General features: G+C 37.1%; 1 protein-coding gene across 2 annotated transcripts in view; it reads left to right on the forward strand.

The window, feature by feature from the left end:
* Nucleotides 1-17080, forward strand: part of SYT1 (synaptotagmin 1) — a 337461-nt gene that overhangs the window by 252020 nt on the left and 68361 nt on the right. The window contains exons 6-8 of one of the 2 annotated variants that reach the window (XM_085221774.1): nt 6998-7120; nt 9411-9578; nt 12686-12853. In XM_085221774.1, the coding sequence (XP_085077900.1) occupies nt 6998-7120; nt 9411-9578; nt 12686-12853 (459 nt within the window). The remainder of the gene's footprint in view (nt 1-6997; nt 7121-9410; nt 9579-12685; nt 12854-17080) is intronic. The other variant, XM_085221782.1, reaches the window with a different exon arrangement.

Raw genomic sequence — 17080 nt, forward strand, 5'->3', positions numbered from 1 at the left:
GTTTCCTTGTATTTATTCAATTCCCATTGGTTGGTATCTTCAGCCCATGCTGATGTTACTGTTCACCACAGTTTATCTGCAATGCAATGAAGTATCTTAATTCACACTCAGAAAGACAGCATGTGCTGCAGACACAGTACAGTGCAGAAAATTAGTGAAACAATGTGAACAGGTCTTTGTTAGAAAACAAGCCCAATTACTATACTGTGATGGTCAAAATGGATTGATTGGGTCCCATTAATGTGTTAATTCAACCTCAGGCTCAAACAAAAAGCTGTCCTACTGCTTTTTTTTTACCCATCTCAGAAGCCAACTGTTCAGGATGCATAAAACTTCCTGAGAAAATGTGAAAGCAACATGTTTATGAAGATGCAATATTATATATGAGTACATTCTGCAAGGTTTTCTGCAAAATTCTTATTTAGCATAGGTTAATATTAGACTTCATAACCTTGGAACTGTGAAAGCAACATCTACGAGCCACATGGCTGGGCCTATTTGCATTCCTATCTCTTCCTCTCAGCCACTCCCAAGAAGACAGAGGAGCCTGCTATGCATGATTCTTACATTTCTTTTTCCCCCCTTTCAAAAATAGTTTTCCTATAAAATAACTACTGTTACTTTTATTGTAACCTATTGTACTGTTAGGATGAAATGAAGATACAGACTTACATGTCTTGTTTCCTGTACTGAAGGTCTTACCATAGGAATCTTCACTAGTCAAGGATGTTTATATCTTGCATTCTTTTGATTAACAGACCAGGTTTTGAATTGTTTATTCAAGACCAGAGTCTGCAGGTTCCTAATGAGTTGTGTCTAGGAGGTATGCAATTATTCCATAAATTAAGTGATTTGAATCACACTCTCAAGACATTCACATGTATCCACTGATTATGTGGAGAGCTGAGCTCCTACACTAAGTGCCTGAAGTTATTGGAAATGAGTAACCTACAACAGGAACAGCAGTTCATATTAATGAGGTATGAACTTCAAGCTCTATTGGGAGTATTTATTTGTTTAATTTTTAGCAAAGGCATGTAGTCTTTACAAACAGAAAGGTGAATAATGTCTACGATTAGTAGAATAACCTTCAGGTACGAGAATATCAGATACATGATAAGGTTCCGTTTAAAGGATGGTCAAAGCTTATCTCTTTTTATGTAAATAAGCCAAAAGGACAGTTCTTTGCCAACTCTTTCTTCTTCATATCAGTGTAGCACCCAATAAATCATGTCTAGCTATATTTAGATTAATTTGCACTGTTAAAAAGATGTAGCACTAATTATTATATAGTATGACAAATTTTAAACAGAAATAAATTTAGTACTCAGAGTGGTCCTCCCGTGCCCAGGAACCAGCTCTATCCCAAAGCATGCTTCCATCTGGCCATCTGCCATTCGTTTGGGAAGGATGGAGAACAATTGATTGAGCAGCATGCACTGGCCAAGCAGCCTAAATCTGCCTCCTACTCACAGCCTGCTGCTTAGCACGATGAACCACTGCCATATGGGAAGTGGAGGCAGAGCATGCTAGCATACTCGCAAGAGCACTTGCATCTTTTTGTTCATGTACATGGGCCCTGTGGTCAACGCACAGCCATGATCCACAGGGTGAGCTTCCAAAATAGACTCCCGGGTTGACGGTGACACTGTCTGAATCTTTTTTCAGCAAATAAACACTGGCAACAAGAAAAAAAAATGTTAATTTGAGAACTTAGAAGTTCCAACTTGAATTTACGTATCTGTATTTTACATTTGCTACATCCCTCTGTTGAGCCAAAATAAATCAGTATTTCAGTACTCCAACAATTCAGTGAGCTGTTAAGCTGAATGTGATAGCCTCATGTCAGAGAGGTCCTAAAGAAAGCAAGCCTTAGGATAATCCAGCAGACCATTTAAAACCTGGATAACAAGCAAGGAAATAGTGTCAGGGTATCGCATGCTGGACGCAGCAGGGTCTTTCTGTGCATCAGTGTGGCCCAGCGAGGCCAACAGTCTTACAGCATTAATGGCAAAGTCAATTTCACAGAGGCCAAAACCTGTCTCAGCCACTGGAAACCCATGCACAACATGCTCTTTAAATTAATTCATGGAGAGAAAGCAGATGCTAAAAGAATGAAATGTTGCCTTTCCTTCTGAGAGACTCTGGTAGAAAATGTGTTACAATTGCAATCTTTTCTGTTTTGTGAGAGGGAATCAGCCAAGATTTTTTAAAGGCTTTTCTTTTGTCCCAGGATAAAAATTGGCCACATCAGAACTGTGGTGTACTTGAATGTGAAAGAAATTGATAAGAAATGCACCACCATTAGGTGCAGCCATTCCTAAGTATGGACATCAATAGGAGGAAAAATTGCCTTTCTGATAAATTCATTGTTGGACATGGCACAGAACATTCTTGCTTCAAAAATAATATTGTTTTCTTCCATTCAACTCAGCAGGCATTGCACAAGCCTGAGGACTGGACATCACTCATATGTTAAAAAAACCTCCTTTACCACGTGAACAAGAAGACTGATTGACAGGGCAGGTGTAGAAGGAAATCAGACTGCAGCATGTACCGTGGTGAAATAACCTTGCAGGCTGCAGTCAACATTATGTTTTCCTTTCTAACATCTCCTTGCTTACTGGTGACTGGTGAGGCCATAGGTCACCCCATGAATGGAATCAACCCTTAAACACTGCTAATGAAAATCTTTCCGTACCTACAACAGTGAAAGACACTGCTTGCAGTCCTAAATAAATTGTGAAGTGAGCATTATCAAAGACACAAAGATAACTGAGACCGGAATCAAAGAGCAAAGTGCACCTTCTTGGGTCTTTTCATCCTCACAGTGACTCAGAGGAGATTGCAACCTCTGCCTTGCTTTGCAGGAAGCTGTGAAGTACACTTTGGGGAGACATTAAATAAAAAAGATACATGGAGCTGTTTTAATCCCATGTGGATTGTGCTTTGTGGTGGATAGCAGTAGTAAAAAACCATTGACAGGGTGTGGGTCCACTAGTGGAGCTGAGCTGGAAGCAAAGGGTGTTCACAGCACCAGAAGAGCATCATCAGTGCCAAGAGGCTTTTGCTGCCTGCTGCCGTGAAGCAGGGAAGAAGCTTAGGAAATGCAAGAACACAGTGCAGAGCATGGAGTCTGCAGAACTGCAATCACAGGCATTGCTTTGGGTTTTCTTTCCCTTTTTTTTTTTTATGCAAAAGATGAAACTACAAAAAAAAACTGAAAATGAAGCATTTTCTTTATAAACCCTGAAGAGGAGACTGTAAAACCACCCTTAATTATGTTACAGAAGTGAAGAAAGAATCAGTAAATTGAACTGTGGATCTCTGCTGTAATTTAGCTCTATTTGTTGTAGAAGCCACCACAGAGTAGATGAGCTTGGGAACAATTGACTAAGCATGGCACAGAAAAGAAAATCCTAATGACATATGTAAATTTACGTCTGCAACCTTGGTTCAAACAAGTTACAGAGCTCATTCAAATAAGGATTAAATGAGGGGTTGCTCAAAGAATTCGTTTTCCAGCTCTAAGGAAACATGTTATATATTGTGTGGCTCTGTTATAGTCCCTGGTACAACAGCACTTTTCCCACTTGCTGATTTCATTACATGTGAATGTGTCACCTTGTAATGGTTGTATTGGAATAACAAAAAAAAAAGTCTGGGGGGAGGAACATTCTTATTTACATACAAGCATACGTTTTTCAGACACACACATGTAAGAGGATATAGACATTTCTTTGCAGTTTATTTCTATATGTTCACCTGAGTGAACTTCTTGGTCTTTCATAATTAGAAAAAATAAATGTTTTTCAGTATGATGAAATAATAGATTTCTATGCTGCATATTTCACATGAAAGGAATTAAAGATGCCATAGAATTAAAAGAATGTTTAGAAACCAAAGGGGTTTATATTTCTCTGCACTGTAATTCAGGCTTTCTGATCACAATCATGTCTGCTGAAGAGGCTTGAGTTGGAAGTTAGTTTATAATTAAAAATATTTAACTTATTTTAAAACCAGTAAAATATAGCTGCTTATTTTAATTGATTGTAGTGATACAGCAATAAGAACCAGCATAGTGTGATGTTGCGTACTGTAAATTGAGGGTTGCAGTGCTATTCCATTATTGATCTTTCAGAAAATCTCAATACAAAATGAGAATCTCTGTGGGGTGTTTCATGTACTTTGAAGCAATTCAATTCCTCTTGCTCTTTGGAACACAGCAGCAGCATCACACATGAGAAAATTCTATGCTTCCCTCGACCCATCTTCTTAAAGCGTTGTCCTCTAATCTGAAAGCAAATTCCTCTCCTGAACTTAAAAACTGTTACATGCAGACAGCTTTAGAAGTAACCATTTGTCATTTCTTCCCTCCTCCTCCCACTCCTAAACCTTGGACAAATCTGAACGCCATCTCATTCTTAGTGTTTCTTAGTTCTTCGGTGTTTCCAAGTCAAGGTCAAGAAGAATAATATAGCTACTTGGCTGATGTGAGTAACATGAAACATTTTCCCTATCTCCTGGGAAATAGCTTTCACCTTCCAATAGGACTCTCATAATCTATGGAGGAGAGTTTACCAATCATGCAGTGTTTTGTGTCTGCACTTCAGCACTCCCTTGCAAGAGTTCTAAGAACTCCTTAGCTTCCCTTTTATTTTCTGAAGACATAGTAAGAATTTTTTCACAATGATATAGCCAAACCTCTCACATCTCCTGATGTGAACAGCTATGCAGAAGAGTATGTAAGTTTTCTGAAGAGAATATGGATATGTAACTTTTGCCTTGTTGCAATAGTTACAGATGCCTCATAGCTGAAAAGGATCACAGAAGGTTCCATTTGCAGTCTCCATTTTGAGGAATGGCTGCAGGATTGTTCTGCTCAAACCTAATCCAAGTCAAAAGCAGGTGTAATAGCAAAAAGGACAGTGCTTATCCTAGAATCAAGGATATCCTGGAGCTGTTTATCACTCTTCTGTCACATAGTCCTCTGCTAGGGTAATACTGAGATGATTCAGTGGGTCTTGGAGTTCACATCCCATTCTGAGTTAATGCTTCATGTTGTCTCCAGGCTCTGATCAATGTGATTGCTTCACTTGGATTGAGTCACATCTTTTCTTTTTTTTTCCTTTAATTTGTGATTACAGAATCTCAAGATTATTTTTATTACCAGTGAAAGAAGGTGTTGGTGTAATCATGTCACTCCATATTTTGAAATTCCCATGTATAGTCCTGCAGGATTTGTGTCCAGACTGGCTGTGCTCCAACATTATCTTCTTGCTACGTTTGTTGTTGTGTCAACAAAAATATTGTTGTGCCACAGCCATGGAATTCAGCTCTGCAATTAAAATATATCAGAATACTATTAGATAGTCCAGTCCTTCCAAACACAAATGGTTTAGTTCGGAAAGTATTATTTTTCCAACATTAGGGGCGATTCTCATCTGCTGTCAACCTTTCCCACTGATCACAACATCATGGAACGCTGTAATTTGTGTTCCTAGTAAAGAGTCCATTATTCACTAACATTCAGATATTTAACACAGCTCCTCAGCTTGCATCAATCAGTGTTGCTGCATTGATTTCAGTTGAGCCATGCCAGCTGAATTGCTATCTTTTTTTCAAAAAGTAGAAAAATAATTGCTTAATACTGTACAGTTTTCAGCCTGACCTTTTGAATTTTAGATCTGGCTTCTGAAAAATAACGTTTTCTACTTCAGAGATCAATCTTTCCTCTTATCACACCCACGCCACTATTGCGTGGCCCCCGCATCCTTCATGGCTGAGTGAGAATGCTAATGTTTTTCTGCAGTTTTTATTTTGTTTTCACAAACCACCATCAGCAGTAGGTATTGCTACTTCCCAGCCGCACTGTCTCTTTAGCTATAAAGCTCTAGCTGCAACCTATTGTATATAAATGCTGTTGATTTCTTCAGACCACATCACATTGTGAAAAAAAGAAAGAACAAAATAAAACAGATCAAATCTTATTATTGCACTCAATAGTCTGTCTGTGCAGGCAGAAGCTCCATATTGAAGGAACTTTCATCCAGACAGGGCTCTTATAGATAAACATATTCTATACCATCGTGTGCAAATCAGAATTCTGGCTGAATGCTTTCAGCATCATGGTTTAATAGTTGTATAAATTCCCCTTTTCACAATGCAAATACTTCTGCTTTCTGGTACAGCAAAAAAAAAAAAAAAAAAAAAAAAAAAAAGATGACATTATTTAGTATTTTCACTGTGTAACTGCTGCCTCCTTTTGAAAATAGCAGGTTTTATGTAATAGTCAAAACTGTAAGCAGTTTGGTATTTTTTTATTTTTATTTTTTCCAAGCAAACTACAATCAGTTTTCAATCAATTTGGTTCAGCTATGCTTTACAGGAAGAATGAATAAAAAGGAAACTGGTCTCGGGAGGGAGGGAAAAGGAGAAACATGCATTTGCTAATGGCATGGTGATACCTTTGCTTCCATATTCATTCTAAATGAACATGAAAAATGTTTGGCATATGATTGTAGGAAGAACTCATCCACAACACATGCTCTTTATCATAGTAATCCTACAGAAGCGCGTTGCCAATTGCAAGTGATTCACAGCATGCACAATCAGGTTTCACACTGCCAAGATATCCTTAAGTTGAATGAATGCGTGACTTTGCTTATTTAATAGCATGTTTGCCTCCTTGTGCCTCTTTAAGAGACGGTGTGAGCCCAGAACAATTCTTTGGTATGAAGCTGATATTTTCTTTCTACTTTCAGGTTTTATGACAGTTGTTGCTTGTAATATTCCGAGAAGCTTTCTTCCTACTTGCATTGCTTGCTTGCTGATTTACTACATATTGAGCAACCTAAATAGTATAAACGTATATATGTAAACTGCACATTTGGATTTCGGCCATCATGCTTGCTTTTAACGGCTTCAAAATTTGTCTGATTTAAACTAGTGCTTAGGAGTTAACTTTATTTATTAGTTCTACATTCCTTCTTTCTAGGCTCTCAAGGATGATGATGCTGAGACTGGGCTGACTGACGGGGAAGAGAAAGAAGAGCCGAAAGAAGTGGAGAAACTAGGGAAAATCCAATATTCTTTGGATTATGACTTCCAGAACAATCAGGTTTGAAACAACCAACCTGTAACATTTCAGTTGTCTGTATGCAAGGGGAGAATGATCTTATACCTGTAGGTACAGTAGAATTTTCTGAAATCCTTACTGAGTAAAAGAAGAATGCAAGACTGAAGATGCATGATAGAAGTACTACAAAATTAGCGTTCAGCGTACTCTGAATTCATAATTTTAATCAAAATTGAGAACAGTTTCATCTAATTATTATTAATATTGTATTAAAGTGTCACCAGTCAATATCAAGCTACATTATACTATGAAGATTACAGGTGAACAGCAAAAGAGAGCTTCTGCCTCTGGGTATTTAAAACATAAGCAAACAAAAGATGGGAGGAAAAAGAAAGGGGCATAAAAGTAATTGTCCCAATTTGTTCATCGGTAGATGTTTTAACAAGTTCATAAAATTACCAGAAGTAGCTTTCTCTCACTGCTTCATGGTTATTTTGCCTTATTAACTTGTTATCTCAAATTCTGTTGTTCTCCATGAAAGCACACCTTTTTGATAAAGCAAATTTTGTTAGGAACTGAAAAGCAAATAAAAAGTTCTGTCCCTCACAGAACGGTAAAGTTGAACAGGAAGAATCTCCAGTCAAGAGCTGATTTTGAGAACTGTATTTTATGAAAGGATACGCAATAGGGAAGATACAAATCCATGGGTGCACGTAGTATTTAACACAGTAAATTCTTGAGATGTGGATTCCTGTTTTATTTTGCTATTCTAAAACATGCTCACTTTGGAATTTATTGGAGGATAGATGATTAGAAGAGTGGAAAAGGTGATTTAAATTCCTAGAGAGAACAGTATAGGTTTGGTATTGCTTGAAACTGAAGACCAAGATTGAGGTTATTAATTTGTTGCAGGGTTAAAACTGAAGGCAAGATAATTAACATACTTCCTAGAGCACGTTGACTCTGTTTTAGAGAGACAGATTTTAGTAGGGAATTGAATTGCTTTTCCAATCTGTTAACTACATACCATAGATTTGTTTTTCACTCTTTGATTTAAAAAACTTATGTATGTTGATCCTGAACCTATCCATGTATTTATGAAATGTGCATCTAGAATAAGAATGTGAGAGAAGAGGAAAGGTTCTCTACTTATAACTAAAATTAAATGATCTCTTGAGGTCCATACTTTGGAAATCATGCAGGCCACACAGTGGATTTAAAACTAGAAAAAATAAGTCCAGCTTTGAGGAATCTCCCAGAAGCCAGGAGATGCTTTCCTTGTTTGGCTGTAATGTTCTTTATTCCATTTGTTAGATCTTCTGTTTCCAATTTTAAGCAGTTCATCCATGAGAGGGGCCAATATGTTGTGACTGAAGAACTGATATAGAAGAAAGTATTCTCCCAGCTCCTGATTACTTGTCTCTCTGTTGACCTTGAAGAGTCAGTTGAATACTTACTTTAGTTTCACGTCCATGAAATAAGAATGAAAAGTATTTTCTTACTCTTCACTTCATTATTCTTATGCAGCCTAGTGTAGGCTGGGATGTCTAGACAACATGTCATGACTTCATCTGTTACACTAAAAAATGGCTGTGGCATTTACATGCTTCAAATGTGCTTCAATCCTATTTTAAAAATGTGTTAAGAGATTTAAGATACTAACTTCTCTATCTTACAGTGAGATTAAGAATTGTCATTAGGACATAGTTAACAATGGTTAGTTTTCATGGGATTTCATTTTGAAAGTATTGTCCCTAGATTACTGCCTAAATCAACCTATTCACAGCAAGAGAAATTAAATATAAGGAAGACTGCAAGACCCATTTGTTTTCAGTTAAGCTCTACCTTAAGTCTGCTTTTGATATATTACCTTTCTATGTTTTGAGGGGAAAGGTTAAGTGTTGGTGATTTAGAACACAAATTCTGTAGTCAAAATTAGGCATTCTTGATTGTTTAATAATGTGATTTCTATTCATGGTGCCCAGCGTAGAAAAATAATGCATAAGAGGCAGTAGCAATTGAAAGTTATTTGATTGCAGTCTTTAAAAAGATGAAGTCTGTATTTATCTGTAATCAGCTGCCCTTTGAAAACCTCTTTGCTGCTTAAAAACAGCTTTTGTACTGTCTGCATCTGCCATAATTGGTTTTCAAAAGTCTGTAGTGTTGCTTCGTTTGCCTTCCTTGAAGGTCGGGGGGGAACTGTTTTTCATAGCCCAGAAATAGAGTGTGGATGTGTACTTCTCTGTTACAGGATGATTTTTTTTAGTTGTTTGGTTTTTTTTTAATAAACATCTCTTTGAAATTTCATTTTACTCTTTTTCTGTCTTTTCAGCTTCTGGTTGGAATTATTCAAGCAGCTGAGCTGCCTGCATTAGATATGGGTGGTACATCTGATCCCTATGTGAAAGTGTTCCTGCTGCCTGATAAGAAGAAGAAATATGAAACAAAAGTCCACAGGAAGACTCTTAACCCTGTTTTCAATGAGCAATTTACGTTCAAGGTACTATTTTTTATATATAATTATTGAAATATTTTTATTTACCCACTATGTATCTCATGCTGGACTACTAAGTTAGATAACCTAGATAATTGGCAACTGCAGCATAGCATAGTGATTTTCCCTGTTTTTCCTCTGAAGTTCAATCTTATCATGAAAATGATGTAACAGAAGGACAGATCTCAGCAAGAGTGAAATGCACAGTTTGATTTTAGGCATTTCAGTTATCCTGATTTATGACAATCTGATCCATATTTTATGACTGGATGAAACTTACAAGATAGTAGAAAAACAGTGCCACTTCGACAAATGTCAGGGAATTTCATTAAACCAGCATTTGCTTTAAATATCTCTGTAGCCTGATTTATGAATTTCAGTATACCATTTCTTTTTGCCGCAAAAATAAATTAAAACTCAAGGAAGGTAAATGAATGAAGGAATATATGGCAGATAAATCTTACTAGACTTTGCCATAGCTATTCTTTACCATGCTACTTTACATGTGAATAGAAATCATGTCTTGGCTTAATAATACATGTATTAAATAAATGTAGCTAACACCCCTACATTGTAATGTTTAAGTTGTTCCAATCGTTCCCCTCAATTGTGTCTTTCTAAAACTGTAGCCATACCTATACTCCAGTTAAATGAAATAAAGGAATACTATTCAGTATGTTTCAAAGGGCTTCTCCTAATATACATTCCTCTGCTGTTACTGGAGGCCTTTCTATCTTATAACGACAGCCACAGATTGAAAACAGGAACAGTGAAAGACTCAGGCTATGTAATCATTCAATGAGAAAGATATCCCTGGAGGCCAGAACTACTACTGCATATATAAGCTTATGTTTTCCCTTGAAGATGTTCATAAAAATAATCTTTTTTGGGGAGTTATTTTTTTCTTGAGCTTTCCTAAGAGACTATTTAAAAGAAAACAGTGTTATAAATTACAGATTCCTGTGCAGCTCACAAAAGAAAAGAAAGAATCAATAACGCTGTCATCTAAAATGAAGACGCAAAATATAAATCAGAGCATCCACTCTTGGACTATAATGTCCACTTGTTTTAAGTCACATCATAACATGCAAATTTTATTCTACAGAATAAATGTTTGTTTGTTTTCCAAGCAAGACATGACAGAAGTGTTTAAGTGCTTATCAATATGGTACTGATCATTCCCTGTGTAATGTGGTCTGTACTGGAGAGAAAACTCATGGAGCATGCCAGGTACTATCACTGTACTGGGACTACAGTAAAACAAAATAAGTGACCATTTAAATAGTGTTAAACTTTAATAAGTAATTTCCCTGGGAACTACCAATGGTATCACACTTAAAGGGTGCAGCATTCACCAGGCTGCAGTAGTATTAAGTATATACATGCATTGAGCTGCTGAAAGGAAGCAGAAATCCAAGCTGGACTGTACCAGAAGTATTCCTCCTCAGTTCCACGAAGGTGATTAAATGATCCCACAGAAAGGTTCCTGCATCAGACTCAAGGCAGGAACAAGGTTCCTGTCTGGGAGGGTGACATGTCTGTGATGGAAGAAGGCTTTTCTATGTGTCTTTTAGCAAGGTCTCACCTGCACTCAGAGCTGAGTCTCTCTGAGCAGAGCACAAGGCAGGGAGCAGGAGCAATCCTTTACTAGAGCTGGGAGCATCCTTGGTTGTCCTGAACAAAGCTGTGGGCTAAGGCTGCTGTAGAGATAATGAATGGGGGAAGCACTGCTACTAGATCTTCTTTAAGAATGAAGGTAGCTAAAATAAGCTTTTTTGAGGTCAAGTTAATGATAAAAAATACACAGCAGTAAATGTAGCCTTCTCCTGCATTCCAAATGACCAGGATCCATTAGGTGCAATTGTAAACTGATGGAGAAGGGAGCTGTAGAACATTTCTCTTCTGTTTTTGATGCTGCATAAAAATAAAAGTGAAATTTTCCAGAATTTTGCCTTCCACATACATTTACCTTCTATAGCTTTTTAGAAGTTATAAATAATTTGCAGAATCAAAACAGCTTTTGCAGTAGTATTTGTGTACTTTTACTACAATGCACCCACCCTGTACCCACTGAAATTACTGTACTCAGTAATGGAAGCTGGAGCTGGCTCTCAACTTGAAAAGGTTCTTAAATGTCAGTAAAAAAATAAGCTACTCGTGTTATTAGGTAGTATTTTAAAGAACAAGTGGAAGCCAAACAAACAACAAAAGACAGCAATCCTATGGTTTAAACAGACCGGAACATACAAAGTTAACAAGGCCAGTGACAGTGCTATGCTTTTGGCTCTCTTTTCATATAGACAATTAACAGAGGATTGTTTACTGAAACCCACGGAAACCATTTATACTTGCAGAATATGTTCAAATTGACCAAGAGTTCAATGTTAAGTGCAAACAATTCCTAAATTAGAGTTTTCTAGACAGCCACTCAAGTATAGCTTACCTGAACTGCACATCTTCATCTGAATATTTAAAATGTGACTCATAAGCGTCCAAACCCACAGCATCTGTCTGAAACACATCAGAAAAGCTGGAGAATTAGACAGAAATTGGCCTACTGGCACACAGTTTCTAACTGTGCAATGTGACTTATAGGTACCTTAGTGTCTGCAGAGTGAAAGGTATCATAATGAAAAATATGCTGTGGTAAGTAACAGGTAGTGTGCCATAAGAAAACTATTTAGTGTCTAATTACTTTGTGTCAGATACAGCAAGCCAGTTCTGTTTTTTCATCAGTTTGGGAACTACCCATTTCTGAGTGATGACAGTTGATTTATAGGGGAAAAGACACCATTGTGTGAAAAGTTTGTGCGTCTTCAGTGCAAATAATTGGGCTTCCTGTTTCAGTTTCATCACCCATAATATAATTTGAAGTAGAAGGAGAAAACCCTGTAGAGTGATGAGTGAGCTGCCACATTGTTCTATTGAGTGCCATAGTCTGGTCTCGAAAAATACTGCATGTGGTGACTCTGAAACAAATACACCTCATAATTTTCTCTGCTTTTCAATTTACCTGAGATGACAGCTGATAAACTAAAGAAATAGATTTGCATTGTAGTGAACTGATCTTTATTGTCAGAGATACTGAGTTTGTCATTTTCTCTTCTTTACAGGTGCCGTACTCCGAGCTGGGTGGAAAAACTTTAGTGATGGCAGTTTATGATTTTGATCGCTTCTCCAAACATGATATTATTGGGGAATATAAGGTTGCAATGAACACAGTGGACTTTGGCCATGTGACTGAGGAGTGGAGGGACTTGCAAAGCGCAGAGAAAGAGGAGGTAATAAAAATTATCTGCTTCTTTTTTTCAGGACACTTTTATTCTCAGCTGGAGAAACATTCAAACTAGCAACATTATTTTTGCCAAGACAGTTCCCATCTGTTATCAGCATTTCTCAGACTTCACCTGATAAATTTTGATAAGTATCTTTTCCAATACTCACTGAAAAGATGCATTCTCCTTTGCTAATCCTATTTTCAATCTTTCTGATTCTTCTGCTGCATATTAAGGGAAATTTTTATGAGTTTGACTTTTTCTTAGATTGTTGCATTTCTGGTACATGGAATTTGTATTTTAATTATAAGAATAATTGCATTTAGGCTTTTTTGTTGCCCTAAATTCTGAATGTTTTCATCTCAAAACATCTTACTGTGCATGAAAGTAATGGTAGGTTTTCATTTAAATGATATAAAATTTTATTGAACTGCTATGCAATAATTTCCACTCAGTAGAATTGTGGATTTAACAAAGACCTTGAAAGTTATGGCATCTCACTCAAATATTAATCACCTTTTATTTCTTTCCTCTCTGTGCCCACATATAGTACATCCATTATTTAATAGGTGTAGTCCAGCATGTACACAAGACACTTTTTGGAAATATTTCACCAATACATTGTGTGTTCTGTGAGGTTTGTCATACTGGCACATCCGTCTTTTTTACTTATTATAAGACTATTTTGTACTCAGTTTTTCGTTATTTTTTGTTTTGGTTGCCCACTCTTAGTAATAAGAGTGCACAGCATGCTTCAATTCTCTGATGAGAGAAGAAGGAATCTGAATCTGAGTTCCTCATTGTCTGATGTAGCTAACAAGCTGCTCTGGATTAAAACCATAGTTTCTGTAATTGAAAGGACAATATCTGAATGAAATCTTACTGTAATACAAGTGACAAAAAAACTGAATATTGAATTAAGACTATAAGTTAAGGAAAACTGAGTAAATGTTGTATCATGTTGCCTTCTCAGAATTTCAAAAGTGGTAGATTTCAGTCTTGCTATTTTGAGTGTTTGCTTTTAAGGACAGTATTTTCAAATGGATTTCTTCTACTGCTCACTGATTTAAAGTCAGAGTTACATTGAGACTATTCTGCATGACATTATTTCATTGTGACAATGTGTGGCTCCCTTATTACATGTGACATTGGTAACCATGCTATGGGATGTTTTTCTTCCAATTTTAGAGATAAAGATGAAATAGCAATTTGGAAAAGAAATTTCCAGCAAGAACCAAGAGGGTTACATCTGTCAGTGGTTTGAGGAGCTGTATTTCACAGGAAATGTCATTCATATTTCCATATTTGACTATTGCCAAGTACCTCACTACATTCAAAGTTCCAGCCTCTTTGCTCAGCAGTAAAGATCCCAAGCAAATTCTGATAGATTTTATGCAGTGATTAGCAAGTGACAGGGCTGAGAGAGATCCTTTTATTTATATAACCTGTTATTGGTTGACACAGCAGACATTTCAGAATTCATAGCAGATATAGCTGTGACCAAGCAGTACTCTAGCTTCAGAATTATCAAATACAGTACTACACACACAAAGACTAATATGATTTACATAGGGCAGACATGTAGCAACTGAAACATGCATGTATCTTGGTGATCATATGGCAGCCTAGCTAACTGATTGTAAGAAAACATGATACAAATTGAATTAAAACCCTAAGCAACTGGAGTTCATCCAAAATTATGTAATAAATGAAATTCTATTGCCACAAAAAAAATCTTTTGTGGACTATTCCAGATTTTATAGTTGCATAATGAATTCATACCTGAAAAGTGCATGTATATGTAATCTGCATTATTTGAAGAGTAACATGATCTATTTCCTTTTTTGTCCTTACAATATTTAGGTAGGTTTGTCAGTTCTTAACAAGCTACTGCTAATTAGAATTCTAAATATGTTGGCAATTAAGTATCAGATACCAAAATATCCTTAATATCCTGATTATGATGCCAAAACAAGAGTTTTGCCAAAGCACATCAGTGGCAAATGCCACCAGTCACCTTGAAAGAGCCATATAGGTGGCATCAGTCAAATGGAGTATAAAAATCTTATTTTCATTTCACTTGATATAGAATTCAGTTGTTGACACCATAGAAAACACAATTTAATTAACTCTGTAATCACAAAGGGCAAAATCATTTTACAAGCTGTTACTTCTCTATTTGCTCGTAAAGTTCCACTGTACTTTCCATTTTTTTCTAAATGGGCTTGAAATTGATGGCAGAGGATGAAGGTTTAATGAAATATTTGAAGCTCTACTTCTCAAAGCCCAGCCATTTGAATGCCATCTCTCTGCTACTCCCTTCTCTTCTGGAAAAGGTCTTATTAATATATTTGTGTTGGTGAAGCACTTGGAAGGTACAAGACTTCATGTAAGTATTTGTTATGGCTGAGAGAGGGCTTTGTGAATATATATGATAGTGATTTATCTAGTAGTCCTTCAGTCTCCTGCATCTGAGAGCATGGGAGGGAAGAGTGGTAGATACTGAAAGATTAGTCACTTCTACCAAGTCTGACATATAATGGTTCGGGCACAGAGCATTAAAGAAACAGATGACAGGAGTTCTCTCCTCTGTGTCATCTACCAGATGTCATTACCATTAACTTTATCTGAGTACAGACTGCACCTAGTGTCAGTTATCACTCCAGTACAGAAGGCCAGACAGACCTCATCTTTGCTCACCGCAGTATGATTCACACTGAGAGTCATCTCTCCCGTACTTCAACTGATTTTGCTTCAGCCATTTTTGTTATATTGGTACTTTAATTGAAAACCTGTTGTAGCAAACATTCAAAGAAATTTTGGTAAGTAGGGGAAGGAAGAACGGAAACAACTCTTTCTTTTGAAAGCAGTTGAGAAACAGAGCCTCCTTCCATGAAGATAAAGATCGTCAAACTGACACTATCTACTGTCAAGACTTCTGTAGGCCTCTAATGACTGCCATCATGTTACTCCATGCATTACCTGACAAGGAACCCACTGCAGATCGATCACTTGATCATTTGGGAGGGAAGATTTAGGTTGGATGTCAGGGGGAAGTTCTTTACAGAGAGAGTGGTGAGGTGCTGGAACAGGCTGCCCAGAGAAGTTGCGGATGCCCTGTCCCCGGAGGTGTTCAAGGCAAGATTGGATGGGGCCCTGGGCAGCCTGCTCTAGTATTAAATGGGGAGGTTGGTGGCCCTGCATGTGGCAGGGGGGTTGGAGATTCATGATCCTTGAGGTCCCTTCCAACTCTGGCCATTCTGTGATTCTGTGATTCTGTGATTTGTTTCACAGTGGACTGTAATGGGAATGTTTTGTATGTGGCTTCTGAGGTGGAAATCTGCTGGAAAACACCAGTAAGGTGGGCAACAGCTTCTCTCCTATGTGATATACAATCCCAGTCAGAGAGATGCTACAGTACTGCCTTGAAGATGGGTAAGATGGAGGCAATCTGCAGTGAGGGAGTGGAATACCATTTCTGTGAATCTTGACAGTTGCACTATTCGTGTGGATTGTCCTCCTTGAAAAGTAAAAGAAGGAGATGGAAAGAAAGAGATGGAAAAGAGGGCCTGAAATGGGCATGTTTATTTCATTTTTTGTTAAGCTTCATAGAAGTTGAAGACTGACAAAACTAGTAAGCTGGCTAGGTTAGTGAATCCTGAGCACTGAAACTTGCAGAGAGTTAAGAGGAAAGGACTTTTTTACAAATGTCACTGTCAAATCAATGCAGCAAATCACTGTCATTTTCTGTTATATCAGAGATGGATAGAAGATCTAATAGGCCTTTTCCAATCTCTAATAATAACACTTAGCTCTTGTACAGCTTTGCAGATATCATAATGCTTCACAAAAGGAAGTATCATTATCACTATGAAGATGCTGTCAGAGTGTCAGACAAATTTTAAAATGAGAGGTCTCCTTTATTTAGCAGCATACTATATTTGGTGCTTTGTTTTCTGTATGGTGCTCAAGTTTTCTCAAATTCACTCCAACTTTAAAATGTTAAATTTAAAATATTACATTTAAGATTTTTTAATTTTCAAATTTTGTGGCAGAATTACATGCAGTAATTGCACAATGTTAAGCATACAACAAGTGCAATGTCTGCCCTAAAGAGGAACTGAATTTTTTAGAGAGACAGAACAAAACAGAGGATCTTAATATGAGAGAAATGGGCTTAAGTTTGAGAATAAGCAAGCCTGATGTGAAATTGTTCAGTAGTTAATTAGCTCT

Source organism: Meleagris gallopavo, chromosome 1 (genome assembly GCF_905368555.1).
Source record: "Meleagris gallopavo chromosome 1, MGAL_WU_HG_1.1, whole genome shotgun sequence".
In the NCBI taxonomy this organism is placed as follows: Eukaryota; Metazoa; Chordata; class Aves; order Galliformes; family Phasianidae; genus Meleagris; species Meleagris gallopavo.